Source organism: Cyrtonyx montezumae, unplaced genomic scaffold (assembly GCF_038088225.1).
Source record: "Cyrtonyx montezumae isolate F1298 unplaced genomic scaffold, pur_monq_1.0 scaffold_30, whole genome shotgun sequence".
NCBI classification, from domain to species: Eukaryota; Metazoa; Chordata; class Aves; order Galliformes; family Odontophoridae; genus Cyrtonyx; species Cyrtonyx montezumae.
In genome coordinates, this window is record NW_027072035.1 from 5,516,076 (window position 1) to 5,542,271 (window position 26,196).

The 26,196-nt window shown below is 36.9% G+C and overlaps 1 protein-coding gene across 1 annotated transcript; it reads right to left on the bottom strand.

Annotated features, from left to right (window-relative positions):
* Positions 1-921: 921 nt before the first annotated feature.
* Positions 922-24,844, bottom strand: LOC136053491 (solute carrier organic anion transporter family member 4C1-like). Its single transcript, XM_065744213.1, has 13 exons — positions 24,607-24,844; positions 19,525-19,788; positions 13,330-13,524; positions 10,880-10,976; positions 10,464-10,585; positions 9,420-9,535; positions 8,978-9,122; positions 7,119-7,314; positions 6,331-6,484; positions 4,350-4,537; positions 3,230-3,294; positions 2,178-2,315; positions 922-1,078 (listed from the first exon to the last, which is right to left on the bottom strand). Exons 1-13 carry the CDS (start codon positions 24,836-24,838, stop codon positions 954-956), a joined length of 2,037 nt encoding a protein of 678 aa, XP_065600285.1. The 5' UTR covers positions 24,839-24,844; the 3' UTR covers positions 922-953.
* Positions 24,845-26,196: the final 1,352 nt, after the last annotated feature.

The window sequence follows — 26,196 nt, forward strand, 5'->3', positions numbered from 1 at the left end:
TTACAGAGAAAACAGGTATACATAGCTACATAAAACTAGATTGTATCAACAGTGAGAGAGAAGTTGGCTTATATTAACTAAAATAAGTACAGAGATTATCTTGCTCACTGAAATAATCCAGCTAATACTGAATGATTTCAACAGTGGGCAATGCAATTTAATATTTGAAACCAGTGGCTAAGTCACATCTGTTGCACTAAGCATTAACAGTTTTAGCAGTGGGCAGTGGCACAAGAGGAATAACAAAGATACTTTCTACTTTCGCTACCTGCATACCTATTCTGTGCCATTTTCTAACATTTCTTCAAGTTGAAAAGTCTAGGATTCTGTCACATAGAAACAACACTGCATACACAGAAATTATAAGAAAATAGATTTTATTTTCAAAATTTTATAGAAAAAATGTTAACTATACCTAAAGAAAGGAGCAGAGCTTGACCGCATCTTCCTATATAAACTTCACATAGAAACTAAGGCACTTAAATAACGTATCACTGTCACAAATGCAGCTACATATTAACTATTTACAATTTTCTACTAACACTAAAATGTGAATGTACAGCATTAACATTACATGTAAAAAATATTTCAAATGTGTCCAAACTTACACATCCCCTGGTCAAAATTGATTCCTAACATACTAGCCTGGAAAATGTGCACATTAAAACAATCCCCATTTTAAACAGTGACAGTTCCCTTTAATAAACCAAGATCCACAGGTAGCTCACAGTCAGTCCAATTCAGGTTTTTTTGTTTGTTTGTTTTTTGGGTGGGGAAGTTGGGGGGAGGAGGGAAGGGGAGAAAACAGGGACAGGAATATTCTGCTATGTTGCATCAAATTTAAAAATTCAACGTTAAAAATAAGGCTAGAAAGTTAAGGGTCTTTTTTCCCCAAACGTACACAATGGAGCTTACTCTTAGTTTCTCTTGAAAGTCACTGATTTGCTCACAATTTACGCATGTATAGCAGATACCATTTCTGAATCCTTGTGTGGCAAAGCTGGCCTTGGTCGTGGAGGCTTATACAAAAGTACTGCCATGACCACAAAGATGATCGTGATGGTTTTGCAAGCAGCACCTAAATGCAAAGAACAGAAGAGTCCTTGTTGCAGTCATCTTCAGTGGTGAGATGAGAGCATTTCAGCCATTGACGAAGTTTCACACAGTGAAACACTGTCAGATTTTAAACATATTTAATTGATATTACGAATTCCAATATATTTTAGATTAACTCAAAGGACAAGTAAAGCAAATCTTCCAACTGACTTTAGACTGCTTATCTGCCTGCTGCTCTTGCCTGCATCAGCAGCTATTACTATTACTTCAGTTCTGTATTTCCTCACCCCATTCTAGCCTGAAGTGCAAGTTTTCCTTACGTCTTGCTTCACTACTGTTCTTTATGGCATCAGTAACTATTTGCCACAAACTAGAACTGCTCATGTACAAATCTATTACAGATTCTACCTTAGCTACTTTAAAAAGGTCACTGAATTTACTCACCACAGGTACTGACTGGTGTTTGTCCCACTGTGGGTGGGCTCATATTCTACCACTGAAATATGTCCAAGAGATCCTGACACCTGATGTTGTGCCCTTGATTTTTCAGTTTGAAGATCAGTACTAACAGTTCAGTTTATGCATTGTAAGTATCATGACCACTAGAAGATATAACTGCATTTTTAAAATCACATCCTGTCTTCCCTACTCCAAATATATGCAGGTCACAAACACACAGAAGTAACAGTCCATTAAAGAAGCTGGGAAAATTTTTGACTAGTATTCAGACATGTTTCTTTTCATAGGATTAACTTCAAGGTCTGAAAACAGAACATGACAAAAGTACAGAAGTCCTTTAGATTTTAAGCTATAAGCAGGCCACAGTAGATAAGTCTGAAATGTGCAACAATCCCTTGAAATTCAGAAGAGCAAAATTATTCTGTATTATTGTTTTCTCTTCTAGGCCATTTTTAAGAGTCATTCAGTGGGATCTTGCTCCTTCCCCCAGTATTTTGCTTTTTATTATTTAGGAGAAGCAATGTTTATTGTTATTGGTGTTGTTTTAACTGATAAGGAAAAAAGTTTGAGGTTGTTTTAATAAAACTTTAATCTAGTAGTCAAGGTATATCTAGTCAGTACATCTACTATCTTGCACATGTATTTATGAAGAAGACACTTACTTATGCTCATCAAAAGATATGCCATTCTTTCGTTGTCATAAACCCAACAGGCTCCTTTAGTTTTGCATTCATCGACATCCCATAAAGAACAACTGTTATCTATTGCAACACCAAACAAAATTGGTCCAGGAATAGTACCTAAAAAAAATCCCATGGCAATGCGTTAGAATTTTTAAAGTGTTTCTACAATACTTAACACTACATCCTACTTAACTTCCACCTGTAATTATGTTTATTTTTGTAACACTTCATTGGAAGAGTAACCTGGATTATTTGAGTTTCAATAGGTGCATGCACATTGATAGATAATTGATTTTTAAAAATGACTGCAGTATTAAACAATTACATACAAACCTAGCCAGTAACTAAGCCTCGATTCAGCCTTGTATCATGTATGCCATTCAAAGTGTCCAAAACAAAAATAGGACCTTAAAATGACCCGTTCAGAGAATATCTACATGTATTTTTTAATTAAAGTTAATTCACCTTTCCAGCTATTTTGATTTAAATTTTAGTAAATTTCTACGTTAATTCCCAATAATTAACAATTTATGTGAAGTGTATACAATTTCAGTCATCCAAAAGGATTTGAAAGAGAAAGGAATACTCCATCTGTCCCCTTAAAAATATACTGGCATAACCAGTAAGAGTACCACTGTATATGACCTACTGCCACCTTCCCGTGACTGCAGAACTTAGATACCCTAAGCTGTTTTCTATACCATCTCTTCTTAGTACAATCTCAACTTCAAGAGTGCAGCTTCCTCCATTACTGCAGCAAGTGACAAAGGGTACCTTTTGCTGGAAGAATGATAGTTACCTACATTTTATTCCTGACTATAACTGCAAGAAAAGCTAACAGACATTCGCAACTTATTCAAATAAGAAATTCGAGTTCTGATAGCACTTGCCTTCTAACAGGTGTGTTCTCTAAGTCAACAAGAGGCTACTACAAGCCCCTCTGGAAATTTCTTAATGCATCATTAAGGCTAGAAATGAATTTTAGAGAAGTAACTTATTCAAAGACTGGAATTTCAACAGGAGGGTTATACCTAGAAGTCGCAGAAACACTGACTGCACTCCAAGAGCGAATGAGCGCTGCTTATCCGGCACACACCTGTAAATAAGATTTACAAGAAAACAATTGAAATGATTCCTTTCACAGCCACATTCCTCACTAAATATGCGTTATCTTAATATGTCCCTTTTAACTGCTGATTGCAGTTTAATTGTCTAATTTTAGAAATCTAGTGCACAGAGAAATAACTAAAAAACTTTAAAAGCTTTTTGCACAAAAGAATAGAAGCAACTCCTGTGGGTTATCAAGGAACTGCAGATTAAACTAGTTTAACAAAATAAGATTAATAAAAATCTAGCTCACTAGCAGCACTCTGATATATTGCTGAACTTTTTTTTTCCACCACAGAACAACCAAGGATTAAAGGACAGTGCTAGAATGCTATCCTGAGCATTCTGTATCCTGAGCCTGAAGAAGCAATATATGAATAAAGACAGTTTCAGCAGAGCACTCACAGTGCAGCACAACTTTACATGTAATCACCTAACCTTACAATTAATCAGTTCTGGCCTATCTATCTCATACAAATTAATGTACTGATGCAACACTAGAAGAATTTACCTCCTACCCATTTCTTTCATAAATCTCACTAGCTGCAAATTATTTTATCTTCATCACATTTTAAAGACAGTACGTGAATATTAAATACAACCTGCTCTATGTAATTTATACAATTCAGTTTCTGTAGTGTTTTCTTTACTCAACCTGTATTAAGTATATTGGAGTGCTTCACCCAAGATGAGCAGCAGAAGCCACCTGTTAGGATTTCCCTACCAGTAAGTGCAATTTATTCCTTGCTCGTTTGACCACGGCAGTCAAATGAATGCTTCCATGAAATGGCAAACTTTGCCTTTACTTTTCCTACAAGTAAGAAAGATATTTCTACTGATTCCAACAGTACCTAATTAACAATAATGAATATTGGCGCAACTAATTCTCTTTCAAGTACTGCCTGCTTAATGCAAAAAATAGTTCAAAAGGAAACCCCTTGCACATTAGATTGAATCCACACTGCACAACAAAATGAATAAGATGGTTTCACTGATCTGAGTTTTCACTTAAACGTTATCTTCTGTAACCCCCAAGAAACATACCTGAGAATGGCCACAGTAGTTGGAGTAACAGCCATAAATGTAAAAACAACAGCAAAAAAAAAATAGATCAGAAATAAAGGTAAATATTTGCATCGTGTTGGACATTTCCCAGGTATAGCTTCAAAGAGAAGGTCTTCTGAAACATTTTCTCTCTTCAGCTTCCCAATGCAGGAACAGTTGTAGAAAGTCTACAAATAATTTACAGAACAAATGAGTAGATGTCATTCAAATACGGTAGCTATTCAGTGTGTTTGCATCCTAGTGAATACAAGGAAAAACCTTGAGACTTTACAGTGTGGGAAGTAGTCTACCTCTTTATGACCATATAACAGTGTAGCCCCAATGTTTAAAATTGATTAAGCAGAATGTGACCGATCTAGTGATCACCTGACCAGTAATTACATTAGGTTTTGTAATCAAAGACAGTGATAGTCCCTATTTTGTGCACAGAAACTTTTGAGGTACAAACAAAAAGCTTAAAGAGATTCTAGAGTCAGAGCCACAGATAATATATGATACACAAACACCAGCAGAATAAGCCTTGAGAAATCTGCCTTTCACACTGATCCTACTGCAAATCTTTGAAAATTTTTTAAACACATTATTTGGAACATATGTTGTTTTCATTCAAATATCTCTTCAAAAAAACCCTAACACCATGAAGGGTTTCAGGGGTTAGATGAAGAGTTACTTTCTTTATGCATATGAAACTAGTTTCTTTTGCAAAGCTTCCTATCTACAGAAATTATAGCCAAAAGCTGTAGTTCTCTTACAGCAGAATATATCTAACATGGTTCTCAAAAGGTGTTCTCATTAGAGTAACTGCTGGTAGCTGCTCCCTTGTTTATTTATTCTTAAATAAAACTCAAAACTTCTTATTTCCATACAATTCAAAAATTTTACTCCAAGCAAATTCAATTACAAACCACTGTTACTTAAATAACGTTCATTCCTCAGATTCAAAATTACTTATGTCACTACTCCCTCCAGTCTTCAAGCTTAGGTAATACCAATCCAGAAACAATAGCAGCAGAACAACTGAGATAAATGCAGCAGACCACTCCACATTCTTTACAGAGTCATATCACATGGCTTTATACTTTTTGCAATAAACAAGCTGGCAGTACTTGACAGGAAGAGAGGTGAGCTCTGTTCTTCAAAACTTAAGCAGGAAAGAACAGAAGTGATGTTGGACTGACTTTTTAAGAATGAATTGAACAGTGTTAAGATCCTCATCTAAATCCACTTCAGTTTGTTTTCAAGAGAAAACAAACAAACAGCAAAATCTAAACTTCTCACAGCAAAAGAACAACAACAACAAAAACTAGTCACCAACATCCTCAACCTGATAAAATAAGTCCTCAGGAAATCCCTGGTTCAGCTTGATTACCTTTAAAGCCTTTTTTCCTACACTCCCATAGCCCTGTTCAAGTGTTTGCTGTACTAGCAGAAGCAAGCAGAAAAAAGTCTCACTTGCTGAAAACAGATAACCTGCCACTGTCATAGCTTTCTATATTCATGGCATATGGAATACAGTAGAGGAAAATTACTTCCCAGGTCTTGACTTTCCAGGTTTGCAAACACACAGAGCAGATTGCCATGCATACAACAAACATTATTTTATGCTTTAAGATACTGGGTAAGAATTGCAGCTTTATGTCAAGGCAGCTGCTGATTTCTACTTTTATGATCACAACCTCAATTTGAAGTGAATTCAGGTCTTATGCATTTTCATCAGTAGAAGGCCCAGTAGAAGTAATATTTGCAATAAGACACTACGCAAATGAGAAACATATCAGCATTCACCCTAATTACAAGTATATGCTTCCAATTCACTTAGGTTTTTCCTGCAGTAACTATCACTTAGATTTAGCAACATTTATTTGCTGTCGTACTAAGGGGGGGACACTTTTCACATAGAATGTATTTTGTATGAAACACTAAGAGTTTTTAGGTCAACTATTTGCATACTATAAAGCACCTTTTTCTTGTTATTAAGATTATACGATGCACATCCTGCAAAACATGGAGAAAAGTACTGGACTTCATCTCTGCCACAAACAGGGTAGTATCTGGAGCTGGAGCATCTGCAGTTAGCATTGCATGGTGCTGTTAAGTTATGTAGCATGCCTGTTCTGAAATAATAATAGTTTTAAACTAATTTAAAAGCAGCAGACATGTAAATAAGTAATACAGTATTCATAGGAGAATAAACCTCAATATTTAGTTCACTGAGATTTGTGCACATAATTGCTCAAAAATAAAGCAATATTTCTAGTAGGTACAACTCTAGAGGTAATTCTTATTTATTCTGGAAGTAGTTATTTTGTGTTATTACTTCCAAAGATTATTTTTCCAATCCAGAAACAGATAAGATTCCTGTCTCAACCCAGTTCTTTTTTTTCTTCTCCCTCCCACACACATATACACTTCAATTTGTTTAATTCATAGTTTTAAGAAAAATGAAGCAAGATTAGAAGTCAATACCACAAGTACTACATCTAGAACAGTATCTACCCACCCATTCCCAGTCAAGTAGACTGGTCTGCTCAGAACACTTAAAAGTTGTATATGTATCATTATATTTTCTTATTCATCTACTATGCAGATCCCAAGAACAACATTTTGAGTTTCGTAAAATAGTTCTGTTTTCATACATTCAAGCAAAATTATGACTTTAAGGTTTTGTATTCTGTAACATGGTTTACTTTAAACATAACACGAACACCAGAAATGCATTAGAATATATTTACATTAAAATACATTTACCCATTATATGTTTCGGAAACACCAGCAAAGGGTTCATTCCCACATTTAGCAACTAAAAAGACTGTGTTCAACAGGAAGGCAACTGAACAAGTGCCTATCATGAACTTGATTATGTTTTTGCAATCCATTTTGTACTTGGATACCAAGATGCCACTTATGACTTGGCCTAGTGCTGCTGCTGGAATTAATACAAACCCTAGAAGAAAACAAGACAGCAGCAATTACACAAAAATGCAAAACACGGTAAGTGAAGTAATTTAGAGAGCAATTTCATATTAAAGAAAAAAAATAAGATGTAGGGTAAGAAATGTAATAGTTTCTGTGAAAGCTATTTATTATTCTTTTATATTACCTATAACCTGTCCAGAAGTTCAAGTTAATGAGGTAATCTATAGGTGTACAGAACTGAAGCTCAAAAAGCAAACGTAGATTACATAAGGGTACTGAATGTACTGGGCAGGAATCTCTGACCACCAACCAGGCTGCTTTGAGCTTTCTATCCCGTAGCTTCTCAGTATCTTTTCATGTCTATGGTCTTTGTTCCAAATTTGTGCTGTGAACTTCTCAAACAACTGAACGTAGTCCTTGTTATACAGAAGACAGCAAAAGATGCAATGAAGCATTTACAGAAGCTAAAAAATAAAGTTCTCAGAGACCATGGTGGGCCAGTTTTGCTGTCATAATCCATACAGACTTATCCTCTGTGCACTATTGGAACTTCAGAATGATTTTCTTCTTGTTTTCCTCTGGCTAAACTCCAGTAAAACAGAGCTCAAAGGAATAACTTCAGCTGATGTGGGAGGCTTAGAGACTGGACGTACAATTGCAGAACTGTACAGACACAGAATGCACACAATGAAAGGCTGAGTGTAACACTCAAGACTAGCTTGCTCTTACTTAAGTCTAGCTTTCAACACTAGCATGGGCACTTCAAAACTGAACATCTAATTAACACTACAAATATCAGATTCAATAGATTAGAACAAGGAAAAACTACACAGCTTTTGCCCTCATCAGTACTGGTGAAAGTTTAACAACCAAGCATATGTTCCAATATATTTCCCTTGGAAAGTTGAGATACTTTGCTCTGAAGAAATGGTGCCTAAATAACAAGAGCACTAGCTATCTAGTATTACCCAGAGGTCTAAATCATTGAGACTCAGTAGAAAGAGTACTTCAACTACCATATGCTTATACTGCAGTACTACATAGCTGAAGTAATTTAGCAAGACATTCCAGAAATACAAAGCTGGCCATATTACTGTCTCTCTTGGCCTGTCTGCCTTGATCTGGTTGCTCGCCTTGAGAAATAATTGTATTAGGCTTACACATGATCCTACTTAGTGTAGCTTTTCCTCCAGCTATTACATCAGTTTCTGCAGTACTAGATTTTCATAGCCTTCCTTTTTCTGCCTATTATTTCTGCCTATCAGATAACAGAAGTAAGAGGGACTTCAGCTTCATGTTCCTTTAGCAGATTTTAAACAAAAAAAATTACATGCCATTCACTAAAAATAAGAGTAAAAATTTCAAGCAAAAAATTAGAGTGCTATCAGCATACAAATTTTTTATTCCACTCTGAATTTTACTATAATCTTACTGAGCATATAGACAACTCAGATTTGCACCCTTGATGAGTTAAGGACCAGCATTTTTAAATCAGACAGGCATAAAGAGTCTTAAATAGATTTCTGCTGTAAAAACTTAATTTTAGTTGTACAAATAACTTCTCAAAATCATAGAAAATACAAGATAGACTATATTAAATCCCAGCTATAACATTACTATAATAAACATGTTAAATACTTAAAAGCAAAGGAAAAAAAAACAAAACAATAAAAAGCAGAAAAACACAGTACCTCCAAGAACTGCTGAAAAGCTTGATGTCTTTCCAAACTGATTCTCTATAAACTTTGGTAGGAATGTGGCAAAGCCAGTGGCAACTAAAGCTTCTGAGGTGCTGGCTATTATTAGACTCATCAGCACTGGATTCTTCAACAAAATCTATGGAGAAAAGTTTGCATAATTTCCTGAGTGTTGTTTCATCATTGTAGCATGTAAACTAGATGTCATTTTATTTTCAAGCAGATACTTTCATGCAGAACTTTATTAGTGCACTGTTCATGCTTCAGCAATAGAAAGCATCAGCAAGATTTAATATGCTTTATTTCTCAATAATACTGCAGACTTCTGTCACAGCACTGTGACGATGCAATTACCTTTCTAAACATTTATGTGATGCCTGAAAAAGAATCTCATCCTCAGAACAAATCGGTTTTAGTAAATTCCATATTTTCTTACCATGAGAGCAACAGGAAAGTCTTTAAAATTTTTTCCAACATTCTTTGTTTCAACAAGTGCCTCACTTCCATCATTATGGGTTTCTGAGATTTTTTCTGCCTGTATTTTTGCCGTTCCTACAGCAAAAAGGGAATATTATTGACAAAAAAGTTGTTGAATAATGATGTTCAAGACTTAAAGTCAGAAGAAATATTACAATAAATGTGTGTTTCCTGCCATAAGACAAAATTGAATATTTCTATTGACCTGTACCAAGAGAATATAAATAATTTATTGCTGCAGAAAAACTTTAATTGAAGGCATCATGCTTCCCGTTGGTAGTCTTGGCTGTAATAAGAGATAGCAAGGATATCCTAAGAATTTTAGATTCTTACTCCATTCAGTGTTTTTATAACCCTCACATTCTACCTGGTTCATTACTACATTGCTCCTTTCCTATTTCTCTTTCAACATAGGTTAACAGAAAGTTTCTTTAGAAAGAAAAGTTTCTTTAGCAACCTTCTGTTGCTCTATCCAAGCAACTCCTAGATGCTATCTGTCTGAGCAGAAGATGTATTAAAAAAACCCTTTTAGTAAATTCAAGTATTGCAGAGCAGTCTTATATTCTACCCACAGTGATAATGCAATAGTCAAAGACAACAATGCAAAAGTCAGTAGGATTTCCTTATGCTTTTTGATGGTAGGCAAGTATTTTTAAATACAATCCTGTGTACATATAGTTGAAAATATCTTTCAAATTCTGACCATTAGTTTCCACATTCTGCCTGTTTCCAATCTTACTGTCATCTTTCTTCTTCTTACATCTTTCTTTCTACTAGAGCTTTCAAGGCCCTCACGCTCTGGCTAATTCCCCTTGTTTTAAAGGCTGAGTACTGAAATAAAAAGGTATTTATGACTACAGTTTGGGTTATGACATAGTTAACTGAGAATCAGAGGAATCAACCTCTGAATCCAGCATTCTATAGCCTGAAGGTAGAAAGATCTCTCTGTAGTAGCTCTCTTTCCCATTTAAGAAAAAGAAAAAAAGAAAAAAAGAAAAATTACCTGGCAAGTATTTTGGAAAGCATGAAAATGGTATTATCAGAAACCAAATTGCAAAAAAGCATGCAAGGAATCCTATCCACCATGCTCCAAGCCAGCGTGGGTCATCTTGGTCCATCTGTGTACTGGAAAAATAATTTGTGAAGAACTGAACTCAAATTGTCAATTTCAGAAGTTAGTGAGATAGAATTTTTCCCCCCTAAGAACAGTTGAGGCAAAAGGTCTCTAAATACTGTCACTCCCTCTTTTTACTGTGTGCATTAAAGTTTATTTTTTACCTGTTAAAATACTAAGCACACTCATGAGGAGTTTTTTCCAAACAAACAAACAAAAACTATTTCTCCTTCTCATCTGAAGAAGAGATGAAGATTTTAAGAATTTTTAGCAAATGAAAATAGGAACTAGAAGACTCATCTTGCCTTTCTGGGATCTTGATGTCAATATAAACATTAAGTAGCTGTCCTCCTAAGACATAACCAATAGCAGGTCCAAGCAATGACATGGCATAGCCAATTCCTGGAAGAGAAAAATACATCATTTACCATATATTTTTAAGCTTCTTAAAAAAATTCCTGAAGTCAACTTTAGCCCAAATGACTTCTGTAATTCAACCTTTTCTTTCAGTATCATTACTTATATATATAGTGTGCAGAAGTTTATACCTTTACCTCAGCACAGAAATTTGCAGCTCTCATTAAAGATACAACCCTGACGTTTAACATAAAACATAACTCACTTGCATTATATACATACATCATTAGATAACCTTTAGCACATCCTGTCCTACAGTCATAAGCTACCTTGCATAAAAGTTTCTTAACAGCGGTTGTTACAAGCATCAGTTGTTAGAGCTATGTGTATGGAGTCTTTAAAGAACCTACAACCTTAGATCATCAACTGAGCGCAGATTTATTTTTAAGAACTGACAAGATTACAATACAGGCTTCCATTAAAGTTTCTGACAGGAGGAATATCTGTCACTTGAGTGGAGTATTCCCCTCAATTATCTGATGTCTAAAAATATAAAGTCTAAAATCACAAAGCCATCGATCTGAATTGTTCCTGGCAGTTAGGAGAAAAAACACTAAAGCTGCAGTTGCAACTATGTCCTACAGTAGAGCAGTACTAACACAAAAGGAATCTAGAGTTGACAAGATTTTCTTGACGTCACAACAGTCTCTCTGGCCTATCAGAGAATTCTCTGTCACATTAACACTGCTGGCAGAACAACTCCCTCTGCAGACAGTCTTTCAACTAGTAATAAACTAGAGCTGTCAAAATACAACATGCATCCTTACTGCCAATGCTCTGTGCTTTTCCCCATATTGAAGAACCTAGTCTTCTCAGATCTTTCCATAGTGCCTGTTTTATGAGTACTTGCATGACTTTGGTCTCTTAAAACAGCAAGAATTAATGGCAGGGGAGAGTGGAATAGAACAGTAACACACCAGAAAGTTAGAATAAATACGCAGTTGTTAAAGTTAGGATTCAACTCTATTTTAGTTATAATGAAAATATCATAGGACTACTCTGAGTTAAATTCACATTCATCTGACAGAACTTCAAACTTCTCAGATCCTAATTTTCTCCTACAAGCTCTTCAGTTTAAATTATCATTTGGAATTTTCTAACAGTTCCCTGGCTTCAGATTTAAATGCCTCAGCTGAGCAAGCTAAGAAGTCTTTAAAAGAATATCCCAGTTTTCAAAGAGAAAGAAAATAGCAGCTTACGAATTACCAATTTTTAGTCTAAGGCACTAACAGCAATTTATAGGCATTAACAGCAACTTTAAAATTGTTTATGTTTTTTTCCTGCCTTTAACAAGATTTCTTGTATCATGAAATACAATATATTTTAATCTTCAATATACTGTATTAAAGATAAAAAATAATATATTGTAGGCTTAATGTAGCTATCTGTCCACTCACTGTAATTCCCTCCTATTTTTGTTTATTAAGTAGAATACACTGTTCTGCTAAATTCAGCAGGTATCCAAAGACTGCAAATGAATTGGTTTATCATGCTGTCAATTATGCTTTAAGTCTCTATACTAATCACATCTCTTGAGTTTTCTGGATACTTCCAGATCCCTTACTCACACCAATAGTACTAGCTGCTCTATTCGTTTCACTATCCTCAGCAAATATACTTGTCTTCTTTCAAAATAAAGAGAAACAACAAAATTAAAGGCTGCCTGTTATTTATCATAGGTAACTAGACAATTTGCTGTTAATAGATGAGGTGGCCTGCCTGGAACAATTATGCAATAAGCATATGCAAGTAGACAAAGACTTCAGTGTTTCCCCCCTAAGAGAAAAGATTAAAAACCTACTAAGAGTTTTTATTCTTTAGCTTTCTAACAACTTCATAGTAAGTATAAAGCTATTAGCCACACTACTGGGTAATCCATTTACTTTCAGGTAAGGCAGGAATAAATACCAGAAGTATGCTTAAGTGACAAATTTGAATATGGCTAGAAGACTGCACTGATCACATGATGCTCTAAGTGTCTCTGTACACACAGGGCTGCCCACTGTTAGAAGAGAACTAATAGGATGTGTACTGGACAGATACTGACAGTAGACATCTTGCTTGAACTGTTTATATGCAGGTTACGTTAACCACTTTCAGTTACTGAGATGAAGAAAGAGCAGGAGAAGGACACAAAGTGACCTTCTGGTACCCTGCAAAACTGCTATTGAAAAGTCTTCACACTTACAGCAGTATTCTGTAAGTTATAGAATTACCTCATGCATATTAGCAAACAATGATGAAAGATGAGCCTGAGGCCAATACATAAAACAATTCATTAGATATTGCTGTCTATGATCTCCCCAGACAATGTACCATAAACAGATTTAAAACTTACCTATATAAAGGGAAGATTTGTGCTTTGGTACACTATCATCAATAAAAGCTGTCCCCAAAGTGTATAGTGGAGTTCCTCCAACTCCCAGCAGCAGCTGTCCCAGTATAAAGACATAGAGATAATTGGAAAGTGAAGATTTTGTGTTGGCACTGCAAGTGAAATTAGCAGAGCTTGTTCCAGAAATCTGACATGTATCTGAGGATACAAACAACAAAATTTTAAAGGTCTGTTACCTAGCTCATCACAACTGAAGAAAAACATGCATTTATTCTACAAATACATATTATAAACAACATATATATATCCTGCACTGTTACAGCTAGGCTACCATTTCAGTATTCAACTGTGCCGTACCCTATACACTACTGCCCTAACCTTCAATGACATGATACCCTCCTGAAGAAATATAATCACAGCAAACTAAAACAGGTTTTTGTTCCCTTAACAAGATGAAAACATGGATGAAATTGCCTTATTAAACACTTTGGCCTGTAGACTGAGTTTATGCAAAAAAAAAAATCAAATGGTTATTCAACAGGTTAGTGAATACTAGTAGGAAACGGGAGCTTCAATTTGTTTTTGTGCCTTACAATGGTTCTGATGAGCTCTAGCAACAAATTCCATTCCTAAGCAACAGAGAAACACAGTAGCCTGAACACAAAGAGGAAAGTTGGACTGCTGGATAAAAAACGGCCATAGTCAGAGTTACAAATAAAACAAACAGGGAAAAAAAAAACAAAAACACTCTGTTACAGAGAAATCCCACAACACAAACCACCACAAGAAGGAAGCAGAGGAGGATGCATCTGTATGCCTCTATGAAGGATATAAAAAAAAACCAAAAAATTAAGACAGTATGTTTTCTCTTTTCCTTCTCCTTCCTACCACTGTGCTTTAAATAACAGACAATCCCAACTGACAAGATCAAAAGAAGAGCATGTTTCTTTCTTTCCAAGCTTTTCCACAGAAGAACATACAACCCTGAGGAAAATAATAAACCTGTTAGTTTGGTGGAAACAAGCCATCCTGAGAAAACAAGAAAACCACCTCTGAATCAGGTAAGTCCACTGATAACTCGCTTTGGGCTCACAAGACAAAATACAAGAAAAATCCTGCCACACAGCTTTCTTAAACAGAAGGGTAACCACTGTTGTCATAAATGCATCCCTGGGTTTTATCATTCCTTTCTATAGAAAGCAGCTCCACAGCAGTAGTAGAGTTGTCATGTACCTCATAACAGCTACATTAGTGCTATTGTGCACAAAGTGGCCAATGCTGAATCATTAAATACTTCACTTCAAGGGCAGTTACTAACATTTTAAATCTTTCCTAGCCAAGAACAAGCCTCATTTTAATGTTTCATTGAAGCCACATATTGAACATTTCATTTTGAATCACTACTTGAAACTCTCTAGAGTATATTTTCCTTAGTGTCAATCTACTTTCTTTAGAACTTTCTGCAGAAAAGATAAATACTGAGACCTTCTTTCCAGCTAGCTTTTTACTAGTTATATGTACAGTATCTACAGTTATCTATTGCAATACCATATTCTACATTATTCTGCTAACATACATGTTCATATGTATACACCTACAGTTATAATTTAATTCTAAACGCCAACTAGGCAAGTCTAAACACCATTTAACTGCTAATTTAGGTTTTGTACATAAAGAAAAGTATCTTGTTAATACACATATCCAAAAATAAGTACAAACAGTTTAAGAAAATTCTATGAATTTTATTAAGACATTGGCCTAGCCTGAGATCTAGGGATAGCTTCATGAAATAAGATTACACAGGTTAATGGCAACCAGACTCCGACTTCCTCATGAATCCCTTCCCCCACAAACCAAGTGGGTTTGTTCACATCAGTTTAGAAGCCTATGCTATTGTGTTCCTAATTCAGTAGAGCTTCTATCAATTTTCTGTCTCTTCAGATTATATAATTATTCTCACACGAAGATGAAAATTCACCTTGTTTGTTTTCAAAACACACAATTATAGCTCTATGAAACGATGAGAGTTATCAATGTATACTTTGATATAACTATTACCCTTTTATTTGCATCACCCACTACACTTACTGATTTTTAACCAAGCAAATATACATGCACTTACTGACTGGAGTCATGGACTCAGTTTTCCATTTCAAGAAACATTCTAAAAGAGAATTCACCAAAGAAACAAACTACAAGTCTAGTATAGTTTAAACCAGGGTCAAAATTGTCACCAAATGACAACTTACTACCTCTATCTCAGCAATTCAAATCATTCCCCTCTTGTACTGGTATAAGTTTTTGAATGGTTAAATCACCTGGTAGTGCACAAGTTAAATTCAACTTGGATTACTTCCAGTCATATGATCTGTGTGGGAGAGAAGGCACTAGGTTTTACATGATCATAAAAGTCTAACCAGAGATAAACCAAGCTCTGGGAGAAGTTTAGATGGGTAACTACTTTTATCCACCTTTCCTCTATAAAACTGCTCTCTATAAAAACCACTGGATTAGATCAGTATTTTGAAGGGCAGAACCGTTTTAATATTACCTAATATAGTAATTATAAACCTCCATTCTTTAATATCCCCATCTGAATCCAAGTTATGTAAAGGGTAAGTACTCCAAGGCACTTAGTGTAAATGCAACATGCTAGCCAAGAAGTCAGACATGCTTTTAGCAATTACAGTAGTTAGAAATAATAGTGGTCAAGACTAGCTTTACTCGTATCTTACACTGGATGTGTTTTGTTTGTGCTGGATTTTTTTAGTACTTTAAAAATGAAATGTGAAAATAAAAGAAAGCCAGGTTCCTGTTCCCTCTTAAGCTTAAAAAAAAATAATAATCTGCCTGTCCTGTAGGTTTCGAATGGGGAAGAAAGTTTCAAAGAATATTTAGAATTCTGAGACAAATTCTTAGTTTAAGAACAGATGTTCTGTAATGCCGTAATAAATGAGTGGTATAGAGAAATATACCAAATAGTGTAAAAAACAGCAGCTCTGTCCACTATCTGATTTATCTGAAGGTTTCTTCAGAGAAGAAAACCAACAGGAAATCCACAGGCATCGCAATGGTGAAGAAAAAAAACATCAAATTAGAGTCTGGCACCTCACACATTCTCCACATTTCCTACCCCTCTTCCACGTTTTAAATGTGCCAGTCTTCATTATTTAATTTGCCTTCTATACATTCCAGGATAAGAGATTTATTATTGCCCTTTTAAGCAGATTCATTAATTATCAACCCTCCTACTTGACTAATCTACCACCAGAGCTTCCAGTAGTACGGAGATCTGAGGAATGGTGCTCAAGTCATATTTATTTATCTTAAATCATACCACGTGCTTTTAAACTCAAATAGTAGAAATTTGTCAGTAAGCAAAATACTGAAATACTTCTTTTCCTAAAGACACATAATAGAAGGGATAAAAAAAAGAAGGGGTTGAGGGGGTGGAGTTTTTCAGAATAACTGAAGTTGCTGGAGGAATCAGGAGGTTGTTTAGTCGTATAGCCTCCCAATCCAAACTGTGCCAACACTGACACTCATCAGATTGCTCAGAACTCAGCTCAGAAGGGTCTTGAAAATCCTCAGGGACAGACTGCAATTTCTCTCTTCCAATGCTCAACTGTTGTCATAATGAGATTCTTCCTCTGTAGTGGGAGGATCTACATTTCCAGGTTTCGTGTCAAATTACCTTGTACGAATGTAGTCATTTAAATAGGAACTGAGACCAACGTAAAAGATACATTGCTTTTAACACCAATTCACCATTACAGCCCTCTGTACTGTCTGAGTACTCAAATAAATGTTTAATTATAAAAAACAAACACTAGATGGAGCTCCTGACTCCAAATATCAGTGCTAGATTAGAAGACTCTATGAAGATTTAAAGACCCTAAGCAAGTCTTCCTAACTAAACAGATGACATCCACATCACAGTTCTTAGTTTGAAGAATTTCTGGAGATTAAACATGATAGAAGCATTTGGGTATTTTTGCTGGTAAACAGACAGTCCCCTGGCTAGCTACTCATTAAATCAATTCCTTACTAACTATTTTTACACTAATATTACAGTACTTCTAATGTAACAGTTCTGAGTAGGTAAACATGCTTTCCTACAAAGAAGTACACAAATGCTTCAGGGTAAAACAGTCATTTCCAGGAGGCCTGTAGGTCTTTTAATTTCTAGATCAGATAACAAATCTGTTAATCTACCTAGCAGTCAAGAAACGTTATACTGAACTATACATTAAAGTTACACTCCAGATGAAGCTCACTATATTGATTAACAGATAAACAGAAATAATCAAGTAAAAAAATTACTAGACAAGATGGTACATTCCAGTGCAAAGTAACTTAAAAAATAGACTGCAAAACTTAAGTTGCACATGTATATGGTACTCACTCTCAGTGCATTGTCTATAAACTACTCATCTAAACTGATGAGCAACAAGAGAAAAAAATAAGTTTGGGGTGTGTGGTGCTTTTAAGTCCTACATCTAAATGCGTAGCTAACACGCTTAATCATCAGAACAAGCTAAACCAGACATTGATAAAATCATGCTTATTTCACTGTGAAAGGATGTCACTGTGCAGCACCTGGAAACTTGTTTTGAGTCTGCCATAATACAAATATTTCCTGAATTATGCAGCCATTTGTCTTTGACAGTGTTCTGTTTAAGTCAGCTTAGACCTTTAAATCTGCTCACTGTCACAATACAAGTATCTACACCGCAACAGTCAAAGAAACAAGCATGAGTTCAGCTAGCTTTAACAAGGACGTGAGGAAGAAAGCACATGCTCCATTGGAAACTTTCTGCAGAGCTTCTAGGTTTCAAAACTTCATGTAGAACACAAACCCTAATAAGGTATCAACTCCTACAGCATCTGTACTGGCAGACAAGATAGCAGAGTACTGATGAAACAGGAACAGACTGAGATACCAATCAAAATTGGTAGGAAGGGGAAGAAACCAGCTGCAATAGTTTGCCATCTACCTTCAATGTTTTTGTGTTGACAGTCTCTCCTTGCAATAGAAAACAAAGCTACAAACAAGCGAGAACTTCCTTCAGATTGAGTTCAGCTTCCCTTACTACTAGAGAGGTATAAGAGCAATAAATTGTAATAGGGAAGAAATGAGTGTGTAGTATAGCCAGAAGCAACAAACTCTTATAGCAGCAACAAGCTTAACATGTAATCATCTGCTGAAACTTTCTCATTTGACTCTATTCAGTTAAAAGATAAATTTAATTCTGCCTCAGGTCCTCATTTACTGGATGGAGAACAGTAATTTACCTAAGTTATTTAACTAATAGTCAACATCTTGACAGCTCATGGAAGTGTGTGGCATCATGTGATTAACACTTGAAAAATATAAATGAGAACCTGCAGCTGGAAGTCTGAGAACATTCCACCAGATTGCTTAATAGCTACTGAGTTTTTTAGTTAACATGTTAACATACTTAGTCATTAAAGAAATTAGCTTAAGCAATTCAATAACAATTAAGATTACCATGAAATATTAAGTCATCCTTCTTTTAAAATATTAAATACAAAGTACTCAGTCTTGAGTTATGAGGAAAGTTCTGTGAGATACCAGACTTGGATACTGCCACGATTTCAATATCAGTTTTGCTCAGTACTGCATGCTTCCTCTTAAAAAAAAGAAACAAAACACAAAAAAACCAACACAAGTTTAAATCATCATTTTGGACAAACCTAGTGAAGCTTCTTAATGAATTAGTCAACATGCCTTTACAGTAGACAACAGCTCAAAATCCAGCAGAACTGCAATGTGCAGAGGCCTTTCAACAGGAAAGCAGCAAGACTGACAGCTTCCCTTTAACATTCATTCTACATCACTGGCTTAAGCTGCATTCTTACTGATAATCAAATACCAGATCATTTTTTACTCCAAGTGAATTTTGATTGCACTCATCAATATGAATAAAAAAGCATTTTACTCAACCTCACAAGCATAGGTCTGACAATCAGATCTCTTCTGAAAAAGAAAGTACAGTGGATAGAAACAGCACTTGAACTCAGGAATTTACTTTCACTTGTTGGGGGATATTACTCAGTTTTTATACTTCAACAAAGATTAACTAGGCTGCCCCAAATTAAGAGCTGCACCAAGTTGCTACAAAGAATAATAAAAAAAAACAGAGCTGTATTTTCCGAACATATGAATAAGCTTACCTTCAAATTTAGCTCCATAGTGGTATTTTCCACTACTGAAGTGTGGTAAGGAAAATACAAGCGAGCCCAATCCTAGCATAAAAGCTGAGAAAGCCAGCCATCGTGGTTTGTGCCCTCTTTCTCCAAAGAAAGATACAAACAGTGACAATACACAAAAAGCTATGTCATAGCTGGCAGATATCAAGCCAGTAAGGGAGCTGTTCAACTCATAGCGCTTCTCAATTGTAGAGATACTGACGTTAATTAGGCCATTCACCACAATACCTACAAGAGAACAACAGAAATGTAATTAATAACAAATACATAATTTAATTGATAGGGTTGCAAGAACAAACTTACCATATCTACTGGAAGGCTAATTAGTTAACGTATTTACAAAGCTACACTTTAAGGCTTTTAATAACTTTTAAATCCAAGCATATAGTGGATTCATATGTTGCCAATTAAGCCAGCCAAGCAATACAGAATCAATTCAATTTTACTCTCTTCTGTGTTGAGAGATTTAACACTGTACACAATACAGCCAAATGTCATATGCCATGGTCTGTTATTGTTATTAAGGTTCCAGACTCAGTCTGAGAGTGCCAATTTAAAACAAAATGTATTTCAGTTTTAGAAAATCCTTCAATTAAAAAAAATTAGTCAAATTTGTGTTTTGCGTGAGAATACAAAGATTGAACCAAGTTATTTAGACATATCCATTAAATAATTAAGTCAAATAAATGCTATTTACTCCCTATCATCACAAAAGATACAAGGCTTTTGAACAGACATCTTTACCTAAAACATTAAAAATGTATAAATTTAAAGACACTGCAGCTGCTTCTGAGCAACAGAAGCTATTTACTTTCAACTGACACAAATGCTTGCCCTTCTGAACCTTTTTCTCTCATGCAGAAGTATGACATGACCTGGAAAAAAAAAAAAGCCTTGCAAAAGTTGCAAAAAGTTAGGCAGTAGCAAAAATAAAACCCCCAAAAATAACTCAGCCTAAAGCATAAGTTATGTTAGCTGTGGTTTTCAGTGCAAGCTGGTAACAGGTACTAGCCTGAATTTCTTATCTTGCTTCACATTCTGCTTCTATGTGAGGAAGTACTTAAATGCCCATAAGTTTACTTTAACAGTCCCAAAATAATACTCTTTTTACTAGTTAGCTGAGTAACTATGCTTCACGATACTGACAGCTAACTTTACAATAGTCTAAATCACACCTGTAATAAAATATATACAGTAGGAAAATGTAAGGAGGTCTTCAAACTAGTTGCAAATGAGATCAAAAGACTGTGCACCTCTTACAGCACAAGCCCTACAGTTATCCTTCCTATTCTAAGGATTCAATATGATTCTCTGCTGTTACTCCAAGAACAGCACAGGAGAACTGATGTAATGTAATGTACTTAAGATAGTTTTCAACAAGTCCCACGCTATCAGGAGATGCAACTACACAAAGCTGAACTTCAGCAGACTTTCTTTGAGTCTGCAACATATTACAAAAGTTAAAAAACCAAAAAAACACCCAGTTATTTAATCAGTAATCAGTGAAATTCCCACCATTACTTTAGCTTTTGGCACAACCTGATTACCTTACTACTGTCACTTCATTAAGGTTGACAACTTCACCTCCCACTCCAACCAGCATACTTAATTCACATGGGATGAACGGAAGCGTTCAGGTATGCCTCAGTGCCATTATTTAACTCTTTGGCAGCTTTATTCTTTCTCTCTGGAGGAGCAGCGACCAAAGAACAATAGTAGCATGAAGGAATGAACAAACAAGTACTCCTATTTGCAGAGTCCTTTGAATACTTGCTACAGCTTTAAAACATTCATATGAAGGAGGTAAGGTACTCCGTAAGTTTATTACTAAATTAGAAGGCATTGTTTATTGCTTGAAGTTTACCAGTTACCTCTAACTTGCACCCATAAAAAAAATCTACAGTGCAATTTTACTGGATAGTTAGATTGAAAATGCAGATGTGATGAATGGCACAGTAACTTCTCCAATGCCACTATCTAGTGATTAACCACTAAAGCCCTTTCAGGAGAGAATGAACCTAGCTGATCTCAGGTTTATCTGAAAAATGAGGCCATCTCAGTATTTAAATAGTAGCACAGAAATTACGTTTTAACTCTTCTCATCCAAAACTTCACCATCTTCCCATGTAAGTTAGAAGCTTAAGTGCTGTGTTAAATGATCCGCAAAATCTTCATTAGTCATAAATGCATTTCATTTGCTCCAACAAAGGAGGAAGGAAGAGCATTTTTTCTTTATCCATTTACCAAAAAGTAGTTAACAGGTGCTCTACATATAGTGTATTAAAGGTGATGGTTTACAGATACCAAATTTAATTAAAATAAAGTCTTTCTGGTAGCAAAACTAATGAGGGCATAAAATATTAGCACTATCTGGAGCGTTCAGATTAGCCTGGAGCAGTCTCAAAGACTAGCTCTGCTGATTTATCCTCAAGAAACTCCACTGACATAAAAAATAAATTATCTTGTGTTCCAAAAAGTGAGATAATTTTTGTCATTTGCTACCGTGCAGCATATCCAGTTACTGTATTACAAGATGCAGTCAAACATTTATGCAATTCAAGTGCCATACAGAAATCAGGTATTAGTCATGTAAGCACGTTCTACGCAAAGAAATGTTTTCTATACTGGAAATACAGGTTTTACCTGTACTTGAAATAAAACCAACCAGAAATGAAGAGTTAAGTTTCACCTCAAATCTTCCAAGAAACTGAAATACAGGAAATCAGCTGCTACTGGGAGAAAGTATCCTAACAATACATGTCTTTGGTTACACACACTGACAGTAACTACCGTGTTCACTCCATCTGTAAGTGGAAGGGTTAAAGATTACTTTTACTATTCTTCAGCACACTAGAAAATAAACAAGAGGTACATTAACACTAGAAAAATGTACAGATATTTTTTATCATCCTCAGTGACTATTTCTATGATTTGAAGGATAAATGAAATACTTCAGATACAAAGCAAACTAGTTGCTGTTTTCTGCTGATAAAATACTAAGTAGGATTTTGAAGTCATCTAAATTCATCTGCAGCATCCAAACATTTTTTTGCCAAGTGTCATACATTACACTGAACTTCTTGTCAGCTTATTCACATTTTCTGCTTCTTAAAAAGAAGTAACAGTATGAGTCCAGGGTGAACAATTTCCTTTCTTGTGGGAAGCCCAGATAACACATCTTTCAGCATATCGCAAAGTCCATAGTTACCAAACCATATCAGCTTTCAAAGAAAGTTCAGAGTTTGCTACATTGACTCCCAAAATCTAGACTAGATTAGACAGGTATGCCTCTGAGGTCTGTCGTATCTCTAGTTAGATAACAAGACTAAGATACATATGCCTTAAGGAACACCACACAGCATCTTAAGAGATTAAGACACACACTTCTACGATAGGGAACCAGCTCTATTACCAGTAAGAGATAGAATTCAAGTGATACTGAATTTATCATTTGGCCAGGCAAACACTCACCACTAACTAAATTTTAAGAAACACTGTTTTAACAAACTGATGTGCTAGAAGTAGTCAAGATGCTGCCTAGTACAGCATAATCTGAAACTTTTCAGTGGCAATCTCAAGACACTTTTAGCTGCCTACCCCTATTCTTAAGTCTTCAGCAAATTCAGTTACCACTGCAGTCTATTATGCAATAAATCCTTACACCCTTCTCTTTCTCTTCACTGTTTCAGAAAACAAATTTGAGCTATGGAGAGACGAACGCAACAATAATAACCTCCTAGCCCTACCAACATAGCACATCCTTTCAAATACAGGCAAAGAAAAGCTGCTTCTGCCCCAAGTTATCTAGATGCTTCTTTTCTAACCCAAAATGCATATGCTAAGGGAAGCCCAGATTCAGAACAGGATGAAATCAAAGTCGGAGAAAGCCCTGAGAAACACCTGTTCTTCTACAGAGTTTTCCAAGCAATATATATGTGCGACAGCTCTCTTAAGTTTTCAGTCTCCAGCTCAGATCTCCCAAGACCATCCCAGTTACCTCCACTTGGTTCCACACAAGAAATCTGACACTGAAGTCCTGTTTGCCGTCAGTACAGGTTACTTGCTATCTTGGCAAAGGATCTGCACACATTTTCCCAACTCCCCCATGGCCATCTCATTCTTCATGTGCAACACAGATGAGCTTTAACGCACTGTAGGTTGTTGGGGTTTTTCCTGCTTTCCAACACACACACCCCCCAGGAGACAGAGCCTTCTTTTCCAGCTACTCCAATAAATTTCAAGGGTTCTGTAGTATATGAATACAATAGTTCTATTGGACATATGAAGACCTCAGCTTTCCTAGCTTCAAGTTTATACATGTGTTATGCCAACGCTATCCTTTCCCCTCAGCTGTCATTCCAACTTCCTAAGCCAAAGGCTCACTGAGTTCCCAACAAGTCTTGTCACCAAATATAAAAAGGATGGACAAGAACACCTGAAGCTATATAAGAAATTAAAAGCAAGCTAAACTTCACCTTCCCCAAAAGCCAAGCTGCTAGTTAAGTGGCAGACTGACACACTAACACAGTGGGATTCGCAGAACAAAACTTGATTTTTGAGAGCCATCCTAATCACCCTAGGTCCCACACAGCTGTGCCAAGGGATTTTATCAATTAGTAGGCAGGTAAAAAAAGTACACAGGTAGTCCACTACAGTTTTGTCTATCAGTGCATATGGGTGATTTGTTAAGTTTCATCCTGTTAAGAACATTTCCTTCCATGTGAATGACTGAGAAGACGTACAGTAGTCAAGAGCTGATAGAGGGTCATGGACTCAGGGGCGTTCAAAGGGTTGGCAGGAAAAAGAAGGAAAAAAAAAACCGAAAAAAACAAAACAAAACAAGAACAGAGTCAGGTACGATGAGTAATACTGCACAGTCAGCTTCCCCATCCAGCCCTTGGGTGCTGTTTTTCCCACCACTCAGCATCACGATCGGACCCCAACACCTCGGGGAGCTGATGCACCGCCTCTCAGCCTCCGGCCCCAGCCCGGCTCCGGGGAAGGGCAGCACCTGCGGGCAGCAGGAAGCTCGGCGGGACGGGTTACCTTGGAAGACGGCCAGCAGGCTGTAGGCAGCCAGGTAGCCCTCGGGGGTGTTGCAGAGCTGCAAAGCCTTAGGGGTGCAACGGCCCCAGCCGCAGGGTCCTTCTTCGGCCGCCTCCACCTGCGGGGACCCGGCATCGGCACCTGCCTCGGCTGGGCTCGCACGGCGCCGACTCCCCAAGTCAGGGGTGGGGGACTCGAACGCCGGATTCTCGATACCGTCTTCACCCTTCATAGCACCGCTAACACCCGCGCCGGGCAGCAACGCTCCTCTAAATACCGGGAGGGCGGCCCGCCCCGACGGGGGCAGGTAGCGGCGCCTTCCCCTCCTCCCGAGGCGGGGGGCCCAGCCCGGGCCGCGCTCAACGCCGCCCCCCCGAGCTCCGCCGCGGCGTTACCGCCTCGCGGCGTGGATCTGCCCGACGGCCGCGGGGCGGGGGCACGGAGAAACGTGTCGTGGGCGCGCCTCACCAGGCGAAAAAGTGGAACACCAGCGGGAAAAGTGGAAACGGTGCTGTTTTTTATTATTTTTTATTTTTTTTTCCAGACACGGTACTTTCCAGCGTTAGGTAAGAGCGTTAGCACACATCCTGGATGTGGAAACCCGTTTACAAAAAAGACCTGCCGTTGGCAAATGACATCTTTAGTCAGTATTATTCTCCCGATGGACGGGGGTTTCCATTGGCAGGAGCCGCCAGTGTCAGCAGCAGCGGCTCTGCTGCAGGCACAGCCGTAGGTACACAGGTACTCCGGGCAGTGCTTCTGTGCCTACAGTGGGATTTATTTCATCCGTCTGTACACGAGCAGTCCAGGGATCAATTAGCCACCACCACCGGTGGTAACTGAGGGCTGTGTAGGTTTCTCCTGTACAGTCTTTCCTCTTCAAGAGTGCCACACAGTTTAGAGACAAGTGAAATATGGCTGAAACTGGAGATGTCAGCTGCAGCTTTAGCTGTACCACCCTAACCCTCCTCTTGGATTCCCAACAGCCCTTCTTTCCTCTGTTGTCTCAGCTCATCAGAGGGAAGCAAACATTTTCAGGTATTCATTATGAGTTTGCACAGAGACAGCCCTCTGAAAAACAACAACAAAAGAGCAGCACGTCGTTAGCATTTCACTGTTTTGCTTTTTGTTTTTATTATATTAAAAGATGTGTCACTTGAAATAGTTGAAATAGTATCCTGATCTTCTCTAGAGAGAAAGTAGTAAGAATAATCCAGCAAACTGATAAATAATTATACTACTAATCTGACAAGATCTCCCCTCAATCTGCTCACAGTTCTTTGTTACCTCACATACTGCCCCTCCCCCACAGCTGATGGTTTTGGTTTTATCATCACAGGAAAGTGACAGAAGGGAAGGGAAAAAGAGAAGTGGAGCTGTCTAAGGAAAATAATGTGCGCCGCTGAAGTCAAGAATGCATTTTTAAGAAAATATAGGAGGGATATTACTGTGCTATCTAGCCTAGGTGCATGCTGACTGATCCAGAGAATTAAAGGAATTAACTCTCAAGAGGGTTTATGCCATGCTTGTAAAATACAGATTTTAATAGGAAGCCACAGAGATAGAGAGACAGAGAAAAAGCAATAAAAT

Excerpts from the sequence above, each read along its gene's own strand:
- LOC136053491 (XM_065744213.1), bottom strand. The coding sequence starts at position 24,838 with ATGAAGGGTGAAGACGGTATCGAGAATCCGGCGTTCGAGTCCCCCACC. Across the intron at positions 10,586-10,879 it reads GACATCAAGATCCCAGAAAG|TACACAGATGGACCAAGATG; the intron begins GCAAGATGAGTC and ends TTATTTTTCCAG. Across the intron at positions 6,485-7,118 it reads GTTTCCGAAACATATAATGG|AACAGGCATGCTACATAACT; the intron begins GTAAATGTATTT and ends TTATTATTTCAG.